This window comes from Capricornis sumatraensis, chromosome 14, assembly GCF_032405125.1.
Source record: "Capricornis sumatraensis isolate serow.1 chromosome 14, serow.2, whole genome shotgun sequence".
Classification (NCBI taxonomy): Eukaryota; Metazoa; Chordata; class Mammalia; order Artiodactyla; family Bovidae; genus Capricornis; species Capricornis sumatraensis.
Window position 1 is genome coordinate 78671734 of NC_091082.1, and position 19588 is coordinate 78691321.

The 19588-nt window shown below is 38.4% G+C and overlaps 1 protein-coding gene across 2 annotated transcripts in view; it reads right to left on the bottom strand.

Moving 5' to 3' along the window:
• Positions 1 to 1005: 1005 nt before the first annotated feature.
• Positions 1006 to 19588, bottom strand: part of DTL (denticleless E3 ubiquitin protein ligase homolog) — a 49776-nt gene continuing 31193 nt past the window's right edge. For both annotated transcript variants that reach the window (XM_068986412.1, XM_068986411.1), the window contains 4 exons: positions 15099 to 15188; positions 12372 to 12507; positions 2896 to 3728; positions 1006 to 1104 (listed from right to left, as the gene is read on the bottom strand). In XM_068986412.1, coding sequence (XP_068842513.1) covers positions 1006 to 1104; positions 2896 to 3728; positions 12372 to 12507; positions 15099 to 15188 — 1158 coding nt within the window. The remainder of the gene's footprint in view (positions 1105 to 2895; positions 3729 to 12371; positions 12508 to 15098; positions 15189 to 19588) is intronic.

Consider the following 19588-nt stretch of genomic DNA (forward strand, 5'->3'; position numbering starts at 1 on the left):
GGGCTCTACTAGACAATCACTGCTTTTTAGTACATGAAGAGAATCCAAAAGATCAAGTTAAGGCGAATATTTAATTTTTAGGTTCTGGATTTTCAGTATAGGAACTACCTACACTTTTATAAAAATATCAATAATAAATCAATACTTTTCTTAAAATTTGATAGCTTTTTTTTTTTTTAAAGTAGCAGCCCCTAAAAAAACCAAAGACTAAATTCAAACCCCAGCTTCAGTGTATGACTACTGATTTTATAAACATCTTCCTCCAGGAAATGTCAAAAATCATAACGTGAAGTTGGGTTGGAAACGCAGTAGATTGCTTAGTAAAAATGTGAAAACCTCAGATCATATACGGCATATATATTTGGGGGGAGAAAAGACAAAGTTGCTAGTGTTCTAGTTTCGCCAACAAGTTGACATTTACCGCTGTTTTTAAAATAAAGACAATTTTAACTTAAGAGACTGTATTTTAACACTGAATCAATATAAATGTACTTATCTAAAAATCACATTTAACCACGTACTTAAAAAATCCACAAAAACGTAGTGAAAAGGTTATATATTTTATATGAAACTGTATTAATGTGTTAGAGGCAGCAGAGACCCAGGGTCCCGTTTGGCAGTTGACCTTCACAGACGGGCCTCCTGCTGTGGCCTGCGGAGGCTTTCAGCTGTGCACAGGTCTCAGAGCAGGAAGAGACAAGGCTTGTTTTTTTTTTCGCCTCTACAAACTGGGATGTCACTATTGTACAGAAGACGTGTCATTTAAAAGACTACTCACTCAAAATGTTACAGAGTGGCAAACTTCATGAAATTTAAACAAAGTGTTCACTCTGAGGAAGCTGCACATACACTATGGTAGCAGAACCAGACTAGGTAAAACTTTTCCAAACGATTTTCACTAAAAATGAAACAATGGTAGCTTTCTTAAAACCAGAGTTAGTCCCTCTCGAATTTTTTATCTTGTTTTAATGAGCCAAGCTTCAGTTAACTCACTCAGATGAGAATCTATAATTCTGTTGACTGTTCTGGACTACAGAAGTCATCTTGGGACTTTCTATGGAAATATGTACAGATTTTCCGCATGGAGCTGGGAGTAATGGTGACCTAGAAGAAGAAAGTTCAGATTTTAGAGATTTTCTACGATAAAGTTCAGCTATTACCTCAGCAGGTTATCATTATGGGTATTTTAAGTTAGGATGCCTGGAAATTTGCTTATGTAGCCAGATTTCAATCTCAATTACTTGATGGCAATGTCTCTTTTGGTTGATTTGTACCAAACACAGAAAAATTGAAGGCAGCATGCGTGAAAGGAAAAGATTTTTCATGTGAATGGAAAATATGTACCACTTAAGCCTTGTAATAGGAACCAAAGAGGTTACAATTACCATCTCTTTGAAATAAATGAGTAAATAAGCCTTCCAAATTTACAAACGAGATAGGTATTTCAAATGGCAGATACTACCCTTTTCTAAAGTCTTTATCAACCTGTACATAAAGACAAAAAATGTTTTAAAGAAACTTTAGCTTCAAAAGATTGAAATTATAAAGCCAGAAATATCTTAGATAAGAAGACTATTTTTTAAAATGCCCTTAAGATGTACACATTCATGAAAATAATTTTTTGTTCAAACTGTTTTCCTGCTAACACATATCTCAGACCAGCTCCCTTGAAAAAAATAGGAATTTTGGCTAGGGGCAAAGATTACCTACAGTAAGAATTTTGAGAGAAGACCCCTTACAGCCTTTTTTCCCCCTTTCTACTCTATGGCAAGGCCTTGGAGTTTGTGTTTGAAGTAATCTTTAAAATATTTCTAGTTTATCTTTCCTAAAATTAGGGGAAAGGCTTATTGACAGTAGGAAGGGGTTATGAACATTTGTTAAATTAGTACTGGCCTAAGGTTTAAGTACTGCCCTTTATAAGGGCAGATCTTACCTGGATCAGGTTTCATTCTTCCACCTTCTCCCTAACACAGAAAGAGCTACGGGGGAAACTTCCTTAAACTGCCTCCATCCTTAACTTGCAACCTGAGTGGCAGAAGCTATCTATTCTCTTTGACTGGTGCCCGCAGCTCACCCAATGCTCACAGCTACTTCTGCCTCCATCATTATGAGTCACTTGCTTTTCAAGGTTCACAAAGCTATTTCTGCCAGCAATATCTGTTTTTGAAATTATCTAAATTTAATGAAAAGATGGGTAAAATTAAGATGAATGTTTAAAAAAAGGGAGATACAGGTGAGTTGCCAAAAATACCAGTGTGAGCAAGATGATCCTCAAAGACTGGAAAAAATCATGTAACTCTAGGATTCTGCACTTAAAACCGCTTTGTAAGTATCTTAATTTTGCTTTATTTTAAATAATCATAAGCTGTAATTACAAATTGAAAATCTATTTGTGGATGTTGGCAACTTGTCCATGAATTATAGCTTTCTCTATAAAAAGGGGAGGGAAATCTATAAAAAGAGGTTGCAGGAGCTGAGGGGTGGTGAGGCAAATTTTTCAAAAGCAAGGGGTTGTGGGAGGGAATAATGTCAAACAAAGAAGGAAGTTATTTTTGAATTGATATCCTAGAGGATGAAGAAGGCTTTGAAGAACTGGGCAAAGGGGCTGAGGGGTGTGGACTTTGACAGAAGGGATTTTAATTGGAGTAAATAGGATTGCCAAAGAAAATACAGGACACATGCAGTTACATTTGAAATTCAAACAAATAACATTGCAATATGAAAAATTTTAGTTTAAATATGTCCCATGCAATATTTGTCCTATATTTTTATGTACTAAACCTGGTGATCCTAGGAATAAAAAGATTTACCTGAAAAGCATTCTGACTTCTGAGAAGGCATTTGTGCCTGCCCTGGCCAGGTTAGGAAATGCATTTTCTATCGCTACCAACTTACCGGGCCTGGAGAGGTCTTTCCACTCTGTCTCCTGGGATTAGGGGTCTGGGATGATGGACTTCGTGGAGATGAATTCTCCGCCTTCCGTTTGGCTGCCATGGCCAACAACCAGTTTTTATTCTCTGGGGAGCTATTCTCTTTGCCTACCACTTCAGAGCCTTCTCCACAAGATCCCAAAGGAAGAGGTAGCGTTCCACAGCCTTCTGAAGCATAAGGACTGGCAGGAGAAGGAGGCTCAGAGACACTCATACTAGCTCCTTCAATCTTGCTTGGTTTGGTAGGACCTAGGGAGTCTTTCCCAAGGTCTTCCTGGGTACCAGCAAGGCAGCACAGATCCAAATGAAGCTTTTCAACGGGGTCATCAAGTTCAGTCACACAGCTGCAACTCTTTACACACTTTTGTTTCACATTCTCCAGACAACTGGAGTCTAGCCTCCTCTTTACTCTATTTCTAGACTCAGAGCAAGCCACTGCCTGGGATGATTTCAGGCTCACAGGTATGAGGGCTTTTCTGGGAGACGTTATCTTGGTTTCAGAAGCAGGTGGAGTGACGGGTGGTGATAAGGAAGCCGTTCGGGTCATCCAGTTTCTAATGGACATTTTGAAAGATGAGGGTGGCTTGGGAGAAACGGAGGACACAGAGCCTCTTCTGCTGATGGGAGACCGCGCCTTGGCAGGAGGGGTCTTAAGAGAGAAGGTGGGCGTATTTGAAGCGAGGGGCAGGTCCCCGGCGCAGCTCGGAGCACAAGCTGCCGATGACGGGGAGGAGGTGCACGGGCTGCTCTTTGCTCTGGGTGCTTTGGCCGGAGTGCTCTGGCTGCTGGGCACTGCCACTGAGAAACCAAAGAGGTCACAAAATCAGAGGTGAAAGCTACAGAATATCCCAGGGTTCTCATCAAAGAAAATTATACCGATAGCTAACTTAATCATCCAGGGGCTGATTTCCCAGTGTGGATCACATAAATCATTAGATTCTTCCCAGACCCTTTTTAGCATTTTTCTTCCCATTTCCTAACTGTCAGCCCCTAAGACACCCTGTTGTAAAACATATGCTTGTGAAAGTCTAGAAAATACAGGGAAAGAAAAATTTAAAAGCATCCAGGTGAACAATTTTTTATACTTATGCATATGATATCTCTCAAGGTTTTCTATACAAAAATGGGACCATGATGTACAAGATACTTAGTAATCTGCTTCTTAATGTATCATGAACATTTCCCACAGTAACACAGATCTATACCATTTTTAACAGCTACGAAGTATTCTAAGGTAACAGTAAGACATCAGGGTTGTTAAGTAGTGCTGCTCTTAGTATTTCTGTGATGCTTCTAAGCAATGCTGGGCCAGAGAGGCACCGCACGTCAGGAGAGCACAGGTCTCCAATCCAGCACAATTGCTTACTAGGTCACCTGGGTACAACCGTTCACCTCTTCGGCCTCAGTTTCCACATCTGTTAAATGGAGATAGCTTTGAATCTCCACAAAAAGTAATCCCATCAATTACTTGTTAAGGTTATCAGGCCTCATGTGCCTTCCTCCTTAATATACAATGTATGATTTTCCACAAGCAAAGAATGGCAAAGAACATTTCCAAAATGTGATGCAAAACCAATCACACTGTGGGGAGCACTCCGCTCCACCTGTCCTGCCCCTTGTCTCTAGGCCAGGACCAGTACTTCAGGCAAACTCTCATAAAGCTCGTGTTTCTTCCTCCTGAGGACCCGACAGACATGATGTTTTCTCACCCTCCTGAGCTTTCCAGACTTCTGAAAAAGGGTTCCAGTCTTCAAATAACAAGGAAAAGGCATTTATTTCTCAGTTACCCAGTACTATAACTCTGATGTTCAATTCCGTTAACTACTTCATTGTATTTATATGCAAATAAATACAAGTCCTAACTCTGGTCAGTTAGGTTTCCTGTACATTTTACCTTCTGCATTTCCCTACTCAAACAGCCTATCCTTGAGACAGAGAAGTTCTACAAACTGACTTTTGTCTAAACTTTTCTCATCAACGGTATGTTTAGAGACAAAGTGATACTGCTTCTTCAACAAAGATCATCACTGGAAAGCCTCATGTCATTGTAACAAGCTATAGAAGGGGAGTTAATGATTAGGACCAGTCCATGCAGCATTTGGTGATAGCTCTCACACTCATGTTCTAGAGCCTGAGTACTGTTACTACTTCCGGAGAAAACTCCTCACTGCAGGTCCATAGTCAATGCACAGCCCCTACAGTTATCAGTTCCATTAAACTGAGCTGAAGAGTATGTTCAGGGCAGAAGTCCTAAAATACCATGGGTCTTACAACATGCAGATTCTAAGGCAGGATTCAGGGAGAAGGAAAAGTTGGGCCAGGGACAAACCAAATACATGTTTCTGACACTTCAGTGGCAGAAATCTGAAGTGTCTACTAAAGGCCAATGGAAAATCTGGTATGTGAAAAGCTGTATCCTCTTCAGGATGTTATCGTCCAATTTTCTTCTCTTTTTCTTTCCTTCCTCCTCTGAACAGCTACAGGGGGGAATAAGGTAACAAGTAAAAGGTCCTCTTTTCAACCATCTCATTTCACTCATGCTGCTGTGTATTCCACTATTTTCTATGTACCTACTAGCATTCACAAAAGTATATGTATATCACACTTAAAAAAAGACCACACACACACACACATTCTGCAATTTTCTCTCCTCTGAACATCCGATCTTCTTCTCTTTACACCTCTTCATAGAAGTACACTTAGATGCAATACAATCTTTTTAACAGCTGTATATGAGTCACTACACTGACCTTTAGACTTAAAACACAGATGCCTTTAGTACTTCATCTCCTAAGTAAGTGTAGTCGCTCAATCATGTCTGACTCTTTGTGACCCCATGGACTGTAGCCCACCAGGCTCCTCTGTCCATGGGATTCTCCGGGCGAGAATACTGGAGTGGGTTGCCATTTCCTTCTCCAGGGGATCTTCCCGACCCAGGGATCGAACCTGGGTCTTCCACATCACAGGCAGATGCTTTACCCTCTGAGCCACCAGGGAAGCCCTCATCTCCTAAGTGCATCCCCAACTCCTATGGACCCTAAGTGCTGCATGGTATCTGATGACATGGTGGCACAGACTGGGCCACTGCCCTAAAAGCTTCATGGAAGTAGGTCCCTTTGAGGAATTACAGAGTTTACTAATCACCAGTCCATTTGGAGCTTCTTTTTTTAATTTGCCACCTGGACTCAGCCTACCTTTGCAGTCTGATCACGGGCTCTGCCCGCTGAGGATCCTGTTACAGGAGATGACGCACAGCTTCCTGAACAAGCTGTGTGCACTGTCACATCTCGCTGCTCACGTGGTTTTCTCACCAAGTCTACCCCTTCTTTTCCAGGCAAAAACGCTCATGTTTCCAGGCTCTGATGACAGTGTTATTAACTCCTTTGTGAAGATTTCACAAACTTCTTTCCTCCTCTCCCACAGGAAGCAAGTTCTCAAAGCCTTTTGTCTACGTAGCTGGGTGAAATGGTTACAATATACTATAGTTTTTGTAGCTGCCTCCTGGATTAGACTAGGAGCATCCAGAGGGCAAGTGATAATGATTTACTCATTTTTAGGTCTAGTGCCACTGTAGTTCCTAGCAAGGAATTATTAAACAATGCTTGTTAAATTTCATTACTACTGACAGGGATGAGGGTCAAGTTCCAACCATCAAAGAACAGATTCTGTAAGTACTGTGTTTGACTTATAAGTCTACAGCAAGCACTTGAGATAGAACAGCTAACATTTCCCTCTTTTTAAGATAATCATCTTTTCACTCAGTGATACCTAGACCAGAGGTTCTCAGTCTGGCTGCATATTGGACTCATTTGGAGCTTTATAATACAGGTACTTGGTCTCTACTCTAGGCCTACCTAACAATTTCTGGAGGCATACAAATTGTTTAAAAGCTCCACAAGTGCTTCTGATGCACAGACAGGATAGAGAACCCCTAGGCCTGACAGTGCTGAGATCTCTGGCTGAAACAATGAAAGAATAGTAAGTAATGGAGCAGGTGCTGACTGGGAAAAGTAGGACAGAAGGGAATGGGGCTGTGTGTTGCGATTTAAAGCTTGCCAGTTAATAAGTTAAAAAGGGCCAAAAGAGAAGACAGGCAATCCAGGACAGCAGTGAAGGGTTGGGGTGGCAATTAGAAGCTCGGGCAAGCAGAGGAACATAATTTTCAAAATGGCAGTGTGATTAGAAACAGGCAATCTGTCGCTGGGAATTGGCTTAAAGGGCTGAATGGCCAGTGCACCAGCCTTTGGTCCCTGTGTCAAGTTGCTGCTCTCTTGCTCTTCAGAGTTAACTCTAGCATTACCCAGAAAAAGAAATCTAGGTCTAATTCCTGGACCAGTCTTCACCTAAACTCTTGTGCTGGGTTCTAAAGGAGGCAGTACTCCAGGCATGAGCTTTAGAATCAGACTGCAAGGGCCTGAACTGGTTCTACTATAACTTCACAGCTGTGTGACTTTAAGCAAATCTAAGTTCCTTGAGCTTCAGGTTTGGTTGTTTGGGGAATTACTAATAAATGAGATAATACAAATAGGTCTTTAGAACCAACTATGCTAATTCTTAATAATGGCTAAATGTTATTAATATGGTATAAATTTGGTCAACATATGTAACTTTTTTGTGACTTAGTTTCCAAAACTAAGAATAATTAATACCTAGAAATACCTAGTTAAAAGACAACATATTTTTCCTCAAAAATGTTTATAGTCATTAACACAGAGATTTCACCTCTGGGAATCTATTTTAATGGGAAATGAAGACCCTAAATTTAGAAAAAACCATGCCCCCCCACCCCCCACAAAACATTGGAAATAAAACGTTTAACTACAAGAGAAGAACTAGGTAAACTATGGAACATTTTAATGTTTTGCTAAAAAGATAACAAGGAAAGTATTTAGAATATCATGTTTAGTGAAAAAATCTTCAAGAAATCCAAATGTCTACATAGCATGACTCTGTTAATAAAAAAATCTCTATGGATAAAGGGGTAAAATCTAAAATTAAGTCAAAATGTTAACTAAAATTGTGTATGAGTGTTGGGGAGGCTGATGACTTTTTCCTTATATAATTCTTCTATTTTTCTCAAAATTAGGAAGCAAAATTAAAGACAAGGCAGCAGAAAGACATCCTATGTTCATGAATCAGAAGAAAATACTATTAAGATGGCAATATTCCCAAAACTGATCTATAGATTCAATGCAATCCCTAACAGAATTCCAGCTGATTATTTCTGCAGAAATTAACAGGCTGGTCCTAAAGTTTGTATAGAAATGTGAGACCCAGAATAGTCCAAACAATCTTAAAATTTAAAAGACAATTGGAGGGCTCAGACTTTCTGATTTTTAAAACCTACTGCAAGGGACAGTCATCGAGACAATGTGGTAACAGCATAAGGACAGACTTATAGATCAATGGAATGGAATTGAGACTCCAGAAATGAACCCTTACTCTTACTGTCAATTAATTTTTGACAAGAGTGCTGAAAAAATGCAATGGGGTAAAGAATAGTCTCTTTGAAAAATAATACTGAGAATGTGGGCTATCCACATGCAAAAGAATTTGGACCCTTACCTACCTCATACTATACACAAAAATAAACGCAAAATCAACAGTAGCCCCAAAACTATAACACTCCTACAAGAAAATACAGACATAAATCTCTGAGTTTGGATTAGGCAATGATTTCTTAGATACAACATCAAAAGCACAAATTACAAAAGGAAAAAAACAGATAAACAGGTCTTCATCAAAATTAGAACATTTTGTGTGTCAAAGGACATCATCAAGAAAACGAAAAAACAACCTAGAGAATAATAGAAAATATTTATAAATCATTATATGACAAGGGAGATATATCCAGAATATATAAAACTCAACAATAAAAACAATAGACAAATTACCCAATTAAAATATGGGCAAAGGATTTATTTGCATAGGCACTTTTCTGAAGAAAATTTACAAATCGCCAATAGGCACATGAAAAGATATTCAACATCATAAACCATCATGAAAATATCAGTACAAATCAAAACCACAGTGGGATACCACTGCACACTCAATAAGATGGCTATAATTTAAAAAAAGAAATAATAACAAGTGTTGGCAAGGTAATGGAGACACTGGAACCCTTATTTTGGGTCTTGAAAATAGACTAGAATTAGATTATGTTGACTGCCCAACTCTGAATATACTGAAGAACACTGGACTGTATAAACAGGTGAATTTGTGGTATGCGAATATATCTTGACTTTTTTTTTTAAGTCTCGGGAAAAAAAAAGTATAGGAAATAAAAAGAAACAACTATTTACCACATAGCTAAATTCTGAATAGAAAATACAATGATAGTAATAATAATAACTCTTGATCTAACCAAAATTATGACCCTATGTTGGGAAGCTAGGGGAATGTTGAGTGTGCAGAGGTTTGGTAATCATGGGGACATAGGAAAGAACTAAGTGCTCATCTCACAGAGTAAGATGTCAATAGATAATGCTAAAGCAACAACAAAAAATCCCCTAAGAGATAGAAATGCACAAATATTACTTAGAGATACAGGAATAAGTATCAAAATATTAGTTAAAAGATTTGAAGTTGTCACCCTGGGAAAAGGGAACTATGGTAGGGTATCTAGAGAATGCTATTTACCTTATTTAGCCCTGTAGAGTTAGTTGACTTGTTAAAGTATCAACACTTAAAAAATTTTTTTTTTAAAATAAAGCAGAAACCCAAACTAAACACTTTATAGAAGTAGACTTAGAGTGAAAGACTCCTCTGGAGTTTAGTCACGCTTGAGGTATCTTATAAGAGACTGAACAAGTAAGTCAGTAAAAAATGAGCATATATTCTCACCCTCAAATCCTCATTACCTCAGGCCTTGACGGCTGACAGAAGTTTGAAGCTTGAATTTCAAACTTATGACTATCTACTGATATCCCCTTTGACTGGCTCAGTGCTTAGAGTTTTGTTCTCGATTCCCTGTCACTCTCTTTAACTCTACCCGTCAGTTCAGTTATTACAAAACCCACATTCATAATCTTTTCAATATCTGGTTTCTCATTTTCTTGACCTTCTTCTTCTATAATAACCTTGTCCTTTCACTCGCTTATTCCTTGGCCTTATTATCAGTGCCTCCATTATTACTAAAATCCTCCACTATCTCAATTTCTACCACCACCTATTTTCCCAGTTCTCTTCAGCACTCCAGTGCCATCAGCTCTTCATGCCCAAGGGCCCCTCAGTTCACTGACCCTACCACTTCTACCCTCAGCCCAATTATATCCACACTTCCTTCCTCATCCAGTTGAACTCTGATAGTATATTTATCCTCAACTCCCTTGGCCCTCCACTCACTTCATCACACTTGTGGATTTAAACCATATCCCTGATTAAAAACAAATTTTCCACCTACAGTCTGCCTGTACCTGTGCAGCAGAAACACAACCATACCGACTACTCATTTTCAACGAAGGAGTGCTAGCCTCAGGTAGATTCTTCACTCAACAATCGTATTTCCCTGGTCCATTTGCTCTTCTATTCTCTATGTGACTGTTTCAGACTTTCTTTTCTCTCCTCAAATCTCTATCACCTCTTCCTCTAATCCTTATTCTCAGTTGATGATCCTGATTCCAATGTCACCAAGAAAACGAAAACTTCCACAAGTTCTGACCCTCCCACTTATCCATCTACCTTCACCATGCCTGTATTTCTGCCTTCTCATCACTATGGATGAACAATCCACACCCCGTATATTCGAGATCATCCCCTCACTCAAGGAAACTGCTCCAGCAAATTTCCCTGCATCAGTTTTCTCCTGGACTAGAGGATCCTTCTAATCAGATACAAAATGCTATATTCTCACTAAAAACAAACTTCAACATTGCTTCGTCCTCTAACTACCACTTCATTTTCCTCCTTTGCTTTCTAGCAAGATTCCTTGAAAGAGCCTCCTCTCTTCCCATCCTCCTGAACAACACTAACCAGGCCACTGACACGCCACCAAAAACTGCCCTCAGCAAGGTTGCTAAATAACCCCTGTACTGCCAAATCCAAAGGTCAGTTTTTAGCCCTCATCTTACTTGGCATGCCAAACACATTCAACCAAATTCATCCCTCTTCCCTTTACTTACTTTATACAATATTCTGTTTTTTTCCCTTACTTCTCTGGTTGTACTTGCTGCTTCACCTCCCCCAACTTATGTTAGGATGCTCCAAGGCTCAGACCCCAGACTTATTCTCTTTTCCATATATAGCTATCTTTTACCTATATGATAATAAATCACAAATTTACAACTCTAGCCCTGAACTGCAGAATCAAATATCTAACTGCCTCTTTGACATCTCCATTTAGATATTTAATAATCATATCAAACAACATATCCAGTTGTTCCCTCCCTCAAACTGCTCTTCCTGCAGTGATTCCTATAGAGGTTAATGGTTATTCCATCCTAGCTTCTCAAACCAAGAACTCTGATGTTATCCTTGATAACTCTCCCTCATATCCCACATCTGATCCCACAGAACCTTCTGTTGTCCCCATCATGTCAATATATCTGGAATTTGAAGACTTTTAAAAATTGTATCGTCTGCTACCTCTTTGGTCCAGGTCACCACCATTGTTTCCTAGGTTACTTCAGTAAGTTTTTAAATTAACTTCCAGTTTTACCCTGATCCCCTTACAATTTATTTTCAACGCAGAATTTAGAATGACCAAGAAAAGTCAGATTGTATACTTCTCTATTCAAAGCCCTCCAACAGTTTTTTGTCTATCAAAATAAAAGCAAGAACCTTATTTACCACTACTATTTCCTGTCCTCTCTTCTGCCTGCTTTAGCCACAGGGATTACAGCTACATCAGCCTCTTTGAGGAACACAAAACATGCCAGGTCTGCTCCTGCTTCAGGGGGTTTGCATTTGCTGTTTTGTCTGCCAGAAACATTCTCAAAAACACCCCCATGACTTGCTACTTCACTTCCTGTTCTCAAGCACCTCTTCATTGAGGTTTCTGTAGGCACCCAATTTAACATTTTAACAGCATGCTGTTATTCTCCCATTCCTTCTTTCCTTTTTCCCTAATCCACGTATTACTACCTAACAAGCAAATTTTATTTCTTTAACTTGTTTACTGACTCAAACTAATATGTAAGCTTCATTTCTGATTGTTGATTCTTTTGATTACTGCAGAATCCACAGCAAATCAGAATAGTGCTTAGCACACAGTAGATGTTCAACAAATATTTAAAGAAATAAATCTACCGGTGTATTCCAATGCCTTGTGTAGATAATAAACAGTGTTCAGAAAATATATATTAAAAAAAATGTCAGTAAGATGGTGCTTTCCTTCAAAATCATACTAAATAAAATAAGATCAAATCTAGCTCATCATTCTGTAGTGCAGAACTAAATCAATAAAAACATAAAAAACCTTAGAAAAATGCATGGGATCCTTACCAAAGTCGGCTTTCGCCTCTCTCTTCTTCTGAGAGGCCCATCCCACTATGGAGAGTTTATCTCCTCCTGATTTCTCCTCTAAATCTCTGTTCAAGCGCCAGACTTTCAGTGTATTGTCATCAGAGCAAGTAGCAATCTACAGAGAAGCAGAAAGGGAGTTAGTAACTTTCAATCAAAGATTCACAACAAAGTGGAAAGCAGACATGTCTTTAAGGGCTCATGACTAGAGAATTATTCTGTCTGATATAGAAAATGCTACCTAAAAGGTCAGATACTTTCATTGCTTTCAGAAATCATTCCAGATTTCCAAAGAAGTGGATCCTTTAGTTTCTCCTTTATAGACACTCTGTGGTTATGACTTTTGTAACCAGTGATTTCTCAGCTAACCTAAAGCTCTACTATAAAACCAGGTTCATTTCATCTTATTTTCAAGAAGTTGGGCAAATCATTATCACCTTCTGTATAACTACAAAACACACATAATTAAGACATTGCTTTTCTCTTACGTGATCGATCAGTGTTATGTCACTGACATTCAATTCACATGACTTTCTTCAGAATTCTTCAAGTTCTGGCTTATTCCAAGTAATGGGATCACTCCCAAGATGTGACTTAGCCCATGACTCTAGTATGCTGTGACTGGTAGATTGAAACCATTTCCTAAGATTCTTTTTCAGATAGGTAAAGGAGCAATCTGGGAAAACAACAAGTTCACTAGCCTGAAAGAAGTTAAAAATAACCTTTGCCCCTTTAAAAATATCTGACCGTTCCTGATCTTGGTCCCAAGCCTTTTATGGCAGAGAAAGTCCGGCTTGAAGAGCTTGTGGCAAATGGCCACTGGTACCAGAGCTGTTCCCTAGCATTTGTTTATATAATTTCTCTATTTCAGTAACTAAAGAGAAAGAAAAAAAGAACACACGTTCTCTTAAGTCTTGGCCCCCAAGAGGCTGGCAGCTTTTTCCTTTCCTTACTGGGAAGCCAAAAGAAGACACACATATTTAACCGCTCAAAGAGATGCCTGGGATTCCCAGTTGTTCTATAGTCTATTATCTAGTTGTTACTTACAGAGCAACTATTAAGTCTGAGTGTCCTAAAATTAACATTATCTTATTTAATTCTCATTATATAAAAGCCTGACACTCAAATAACCTCATCTACAAAACAAGAATAGAGTTATTTGCCCAAGGTCACCACAATTCAGTGGCAGAGCTAGAATTTATTTATTTTTCAAACTTTAAACTTTTTATCTTGTATTGGGGTATGACCGATTAACAATGTTGTGACAGTTTCAGGTGAACAGTGAAAGGACTCAGTCATATGTATACATGTATCCATTCTCCCCCAAACTCCCTTCCCAACCAGCCTGGCACATAACAATGAACAGAGTTCCATGTGCTATACAGTAGGTCCTTGCTGGTTATCCATTTTGAATATAGCAGTTTGCACGTGACCTTCCCTAACTGCCTAACTATCCCATTCTCTCAGCTCAGAGCTAAAATTTAAATCCAAGTTTTTTCAAAGTCTAAACCTTTTTTCTTTAAAGTGGGTATTTTACATTCCTAATTCTAGGGCAGGGACAAAATTATTTTAAAGACCCTTTTGAAAAGGTGGTTGTTAAATGAATATGGGAAAACAGCCCTGCTCCTACTTCCTTTGAGTCTTTCCTGTGCATAGAGATAAGGACAATATACAATGGATGGAGAAAAATGACATGATTAACTGAGTAATTTGAAAAAAATTCATCTTCAAGTTCTCTGAAGATATAAAATTCCGCATTAAAAGCAGATATTTCACTGGAAATCACATGGAAACTTAGAGGGAAAATGTCACTGGGATGTAATTATTGGTGATTAAAGCAATGATTAAAAAAAAAAAGTCTATCATGAGCTCATCACAGAAATGGCTATACAGGGATACAGAAATAAAAGCAAATCCATAGTAGTACTTGAAAGCCAGCAGGGATGTCCTGAGTAGATAAGACCATGAGAAGATTCTATAAGATAGAAAAACAGATAGGCACAATAGGCAACAAACCTTTAACACATAATAGACGAAATGGAGCTCTCCACAGAAGGAACATTTCCGGTAAATCCAAAATAACCCAGAGACCAAAGGTGGGGGGCTGGGAGAGTGAGTGGAACTGGGGCCACTATTATATGAAACCCCTATATATACGTGGAATTTATTGTTTCTGGGATTTTTGCCTTTCAGGTTTTAAAAATTTGTTTAAAGTATCACTATTAAAAAATTATTTTAAAGTGAGTATATTTTCTTCTTTTCAGAGTGTCTAGAACAGTTTAGAGTTACTTCTTCCATAGTTTAGTCACAGATAGCCAAACATTTTAAGACTTCACAGTAAGCATTTTTCAGGCATGTGCGAACCCAAACTGGTCTGTGAAGAACAGTCAAGATGTTACTTTTAACACACATTAATAATATATACAAAGTCAGAAACACTAGTTTTCTTCTCTTTAGACTTTCTTTTCACCTTAATTTTAAGATGAAATTTTACTAACGTTAAAAACTTAAATGCTATGTTTAGGAAAGGAATGACTCTAGAGAACCAAGAAATACACTTAGCAGGAAAAAACAGAATGTGTGATTAATGATGATATAGATCCTGGATGGCCTCTAGATCTTTAAGTGTTTATTTAAACATAAAAGTCTGTGTTGGGAAAATCTACAAATCTGTGATCTTTTAAACCAGCTACAGATTCGCTTACAAACCTTTGTGAAGTCTGATGGACACCAGCACACAGATGTGACCTCTTGAGAATGACCCAGGAGCACGGTGGGAGGATGCCAGGGCATGGAGACCTATCACACCATCAAAAACAAACAAGTCAGCAGGGCAGTGTTAGGTCTCCAGACTGCAACTTCAAATTTATCCATACTTGTACCTTAGACAGCTGTAGAGTTGTTACCAAAAATCCCTAGACATACCTAGTTATAGCTCAGAAAGAGAGGCCCAATGGGCAATGAAAGTATTTCTGTCATTAATCTGAGAAAATAGAAGGAAAACAGCCAAAATAAGTAAATAGTATTAGGTAAGATACCAGGACAGCTCTTATTTCAAATCAGGACTACTTCAGTTCAGTTCAGTCACTCTGTCGTGTCTGACTCTTTGCGACCCTGTGAATCGCAGCACACCAGGCCTCCCTGTCCATCACCAACTCCCGGAGTTCACTCAGACTCACGTCCATTGAGTCAGTGATGCCATCCAGCCATCTCATCCTCTGTCTTAGTTATACATATTTTGATTAAAATTCAAGACTGAAAGGGTGAGTTTCAGCGGCTAGGTATAACACTTCAAGTGGAACCTAGACTAAATTTTAGATCTCTAGTCAGCTACTTCCAGGAACACTGCACGTACTAAATCCTGAAGGTACTTGAGAAATGGTAGGAGATCTCTTGGGACAAGGGGATAGTCTTTCTTCCAAAAGAACTCAACTGACTTCTAAGAAAGCCCAAAGTTATACTCCTTCATTTTGAAGGGCGAAAAGCTATATTCTACGTGGCACTTTGGTATTTTTTTGGAAAAAAAATTTCTCTGAAATTTTATTTTCAGTTGATTTGCTTAAAGAAATTGAATTTTCAAGTTAAGTATTGTCACATTTTAATGTACAAAAGAAGGGTCACATTGTGCAGTACTACACAGGTGACTAAGAATGGTATTTTCCCCCTCACTGGATGCTATTAGTGATATGCGTTTGACAGCTGACTCATTCAAGAGCTGTCAATCCCTGTCAGAGGCCATGGGCATTAATCAGCACAACACAGAGACAGACTCACGTAGCTATTATTAGCATATGTGTTTGAAAAAGAGAAATTATTCTCTTCTCATTTACCTGAGACTCTTAATCATTGCTCATTCGTATGAAGAAGGAGGTGGCACTCTGGGAAGAATATTTGGAACAATGACTAAGTAACTTAATGGACTCCTCAGACTGTAGTTAAGAGATTCGACATACTGATTCATAAGGTATCCAACTCAATTATTCTTACTCCTCTCCTGGGTTAAATGGCACATATGTAATGATTCAAAGAGCCAAAGAAGACAAAGAGCAGAATCTGATTTGCCCTGCTGGATTAATTAAAGTTTAACAGAAAAGGAGGCTTTTCTTCGAGCTCTAAAAGGATCTCTCTGGCTGCCTACTCCTACAATCCCACAGAACTCATTCTCTCACATGGTGGCCTATTTTAGAAAAGCCTTTCAAGATAGACTCTAATGATCTCAACAGTCACAGAAATTCTCAATGGTCCCAGCCTATAAAGTTTCTCTTTACCCACGACCCAAGGCGGATGGGTAACAGCAAATTAAAAGAGGAAATCCTATGTCCTTCTGACCCTCCCGGGTAACAACATATTATTTTATTCCATGTATTTACTTGCTTGTTGCTTGTAGCTCATCATCTCATGATACTGTCCCTTCCTCAGTTTCTTAGGCATTACATATACCGAGGAGAACCTGAGTGTCTATATCGAAGATTAAAAAATGTCCAGAAAAAAAATGTCCACCAATAGAATGTATGTACATTTCTGCATTTATCTATAGGATTTAAGAGAAAAAACAAAAGCCCAGAAGAAAAGATAGACCTGTTGGAAAAATTTTTTATAATTTGATAATAAGGCAGGAATAAAAACAGTAACAATAAAAGTCAGCATTTATTGAATGATTGCCATGAACCAGGTATCTTACATAGCATTAAAAGTGAGGGGAGGATTTCTAAAAAGTTAAAAACATAGAATTAGTTACCATACGACCCAGCAATTCTACTCTTGGGTATACACTCCCAGGAGAATTGAAGACATATTCAAACACAACTTTTTACATGCATGTTCACAGTAGCTTTGTTCATAAAGCCAAAAAAGTGGGGACTTCCCTGGTGGCCCAGTGGTTAAGAATCCACCTTCCACTGCAGGGGACATCGGTTTCCTCCTTGGGGAACTAAGATCCCACATGCTGAAGGACAACCAAGTCCACACACCACACTGGAGAGAAATCTGTGAGATGCAACAAACGATCCCGCATGCTGCAACCAAGACCGGATGCAGTCAAATATATAAATAAATGAATAATTTTTAAAAAAAGCCAGAAAGTGGAAAAGTTTAAATGTCCATCAACTGATAAATAGACAAATAAGGTCTAAACATCCAATGGAATATTCCCTCCATAAAGAGGAATGAAGTACTAATATATATAACAAATGGATAGATTTTATGAAAGCAAAGCCAGACATAAAAGATCATGTCTATATATAATTCCATTTATAGGAAATGTTCAGAAAAGGCAGATCTACAGAGACAGAATGCAGGTTAGCAGTTGCCAGAAGTTGGGGGAAGGGAGGAATGAAGTGACTCCAAAGGTTATGGGGTTTCTTTTGGGAGTGATAAAAATGTCTGGGAATGAGATGGGATGGCTGCACAATACTGTGACCATACCAAAAAAAAAAAAAAAAAATCACTGAACTGTACACTTTAAAATGACTACAATGGTGAATTTTACAGTATTCAAATTCTACCTCACTTTAAAAGAAAAAGTGGAGGGAAGGGCATGTTGTAGGCTAGAATGAGAGCTTATGTCCAACAACTTTTTATGAAAGTCAGTAACAAGTGTTTTCACAGTTGAGGACTATCCTAGTATGGTAAAGTATATTTGGTGACTACTCCAAAGAAGATTAATTTCTTCTAATGAAAATCAGGTGACTTAAATCTTTGATTCTTATTCAAATATGTTTTTATTTATTGTCACTTCACTATAATATTCATTATAATTATAATAAAAACATCATAATGACATGATTTCACTTTTGAAAACCTCCCTCTACTTTTAAATAGGAAGAGGAGACTAATTAAGCCCAAGAGACATTTACATCTATGCATTCTGGGAAAGGTCAAAACACAAAAAATTGTCTTCTTTTACAAATTTTAGTTGTTACAGAATAAAGGCTTAACTCAAGGCAGGAGAAATTCCTAAGTTAAAACTCTCAGAACAATGAAGGTACCTTTAGAAGCAACTGGCCCTAATGTACAGACCTCATAAAACATTTTGTATACTTGAACAGGCAAAAAAGATCAGCACCTTTCCTCAAAAAACCTCCTTACTCTGCCCAAACCTAATCTTCATTTCTGCCATGAGATCATCTACACTTCCTAAAGTGTCAGGCTCAATGTTTCGCCAGTCAGCGGTAGGATGATGGTGCCAAATCAGTTTATTTATAGCCACTTCAATACTATTCAGTGGCTCTATCAGAAATGAACCAGGGAAGGGGGCAGGGGTTAGGGTAGGACAAGGAGTAGGAAATTAAATAAGAAGAAAAAATAATATTAAATCTTTTTACTCTTGGGCCTCAGTGTCAGAAAGCCTAATTAAATTACATCTCCTCTTTGCTGGGCAGTAGTTAGGACTGGAGGGCCATTCATTCTCTTCTGCCCTGAGATCTAAAACTCCATTCTTTCACCCCATTTTCTTGCGCCCATGGGATTTTTTTGGCATAGGAAAACCCTTATACCTGAGAGACTTCTGACCTAACTGTCTGACTACTCAGCTTGTGTGTAACTGTTTTTAAATTACACACTACATCCCACCCCTTACCATGGAAAAGGAAAATTGAGCCACCTCACCAGGCAAATTCAATTTTAGGAGCAGTAAGTTTGCCAGGATCTCAAATATCAGAACCTGCACACTGAGTTATGTGTGGACAGGCAGGAGAACATCATGCCTGAACCACATCACTCAGCACCAACATGTGACCCAGCCTAGAATTCAGAAAGGGTCACCCATGTGTGTGATACTCACTGACTGGATGTTTGAAAATGAGTTACTAATGAACAGCCAAGTATCTTTCTTTACTTCTTGCCTTTAAGGAGAGGAAGCATCCCTCAACCCAGATTTTCTGGAACCAAAAAAAAAAAAAAAAAAAAGGCAATCTTTTGTACCAGAGCTAAGAGGAACTTTAGAAACTGGCAATAAAAAAAAAAAAAAGAAAACAAAGCCAGAAAACAAACAAAAGTATTGGCAATAAACTATACATACACACTCACACAACTATATAACTAAAAAACTGATTTTAAAATATGATCAGTGCCTAAGTTGTTTTGTGCATAATCCTTTATTATGCTTTTTGGTATGTTTGCAGTTTTATTTTTAAGAAAAAAAATTTAAAAGATACTGACCTTGGTAGGAATAAAATCCTCTAGCTAAGTTGGGAACCAAA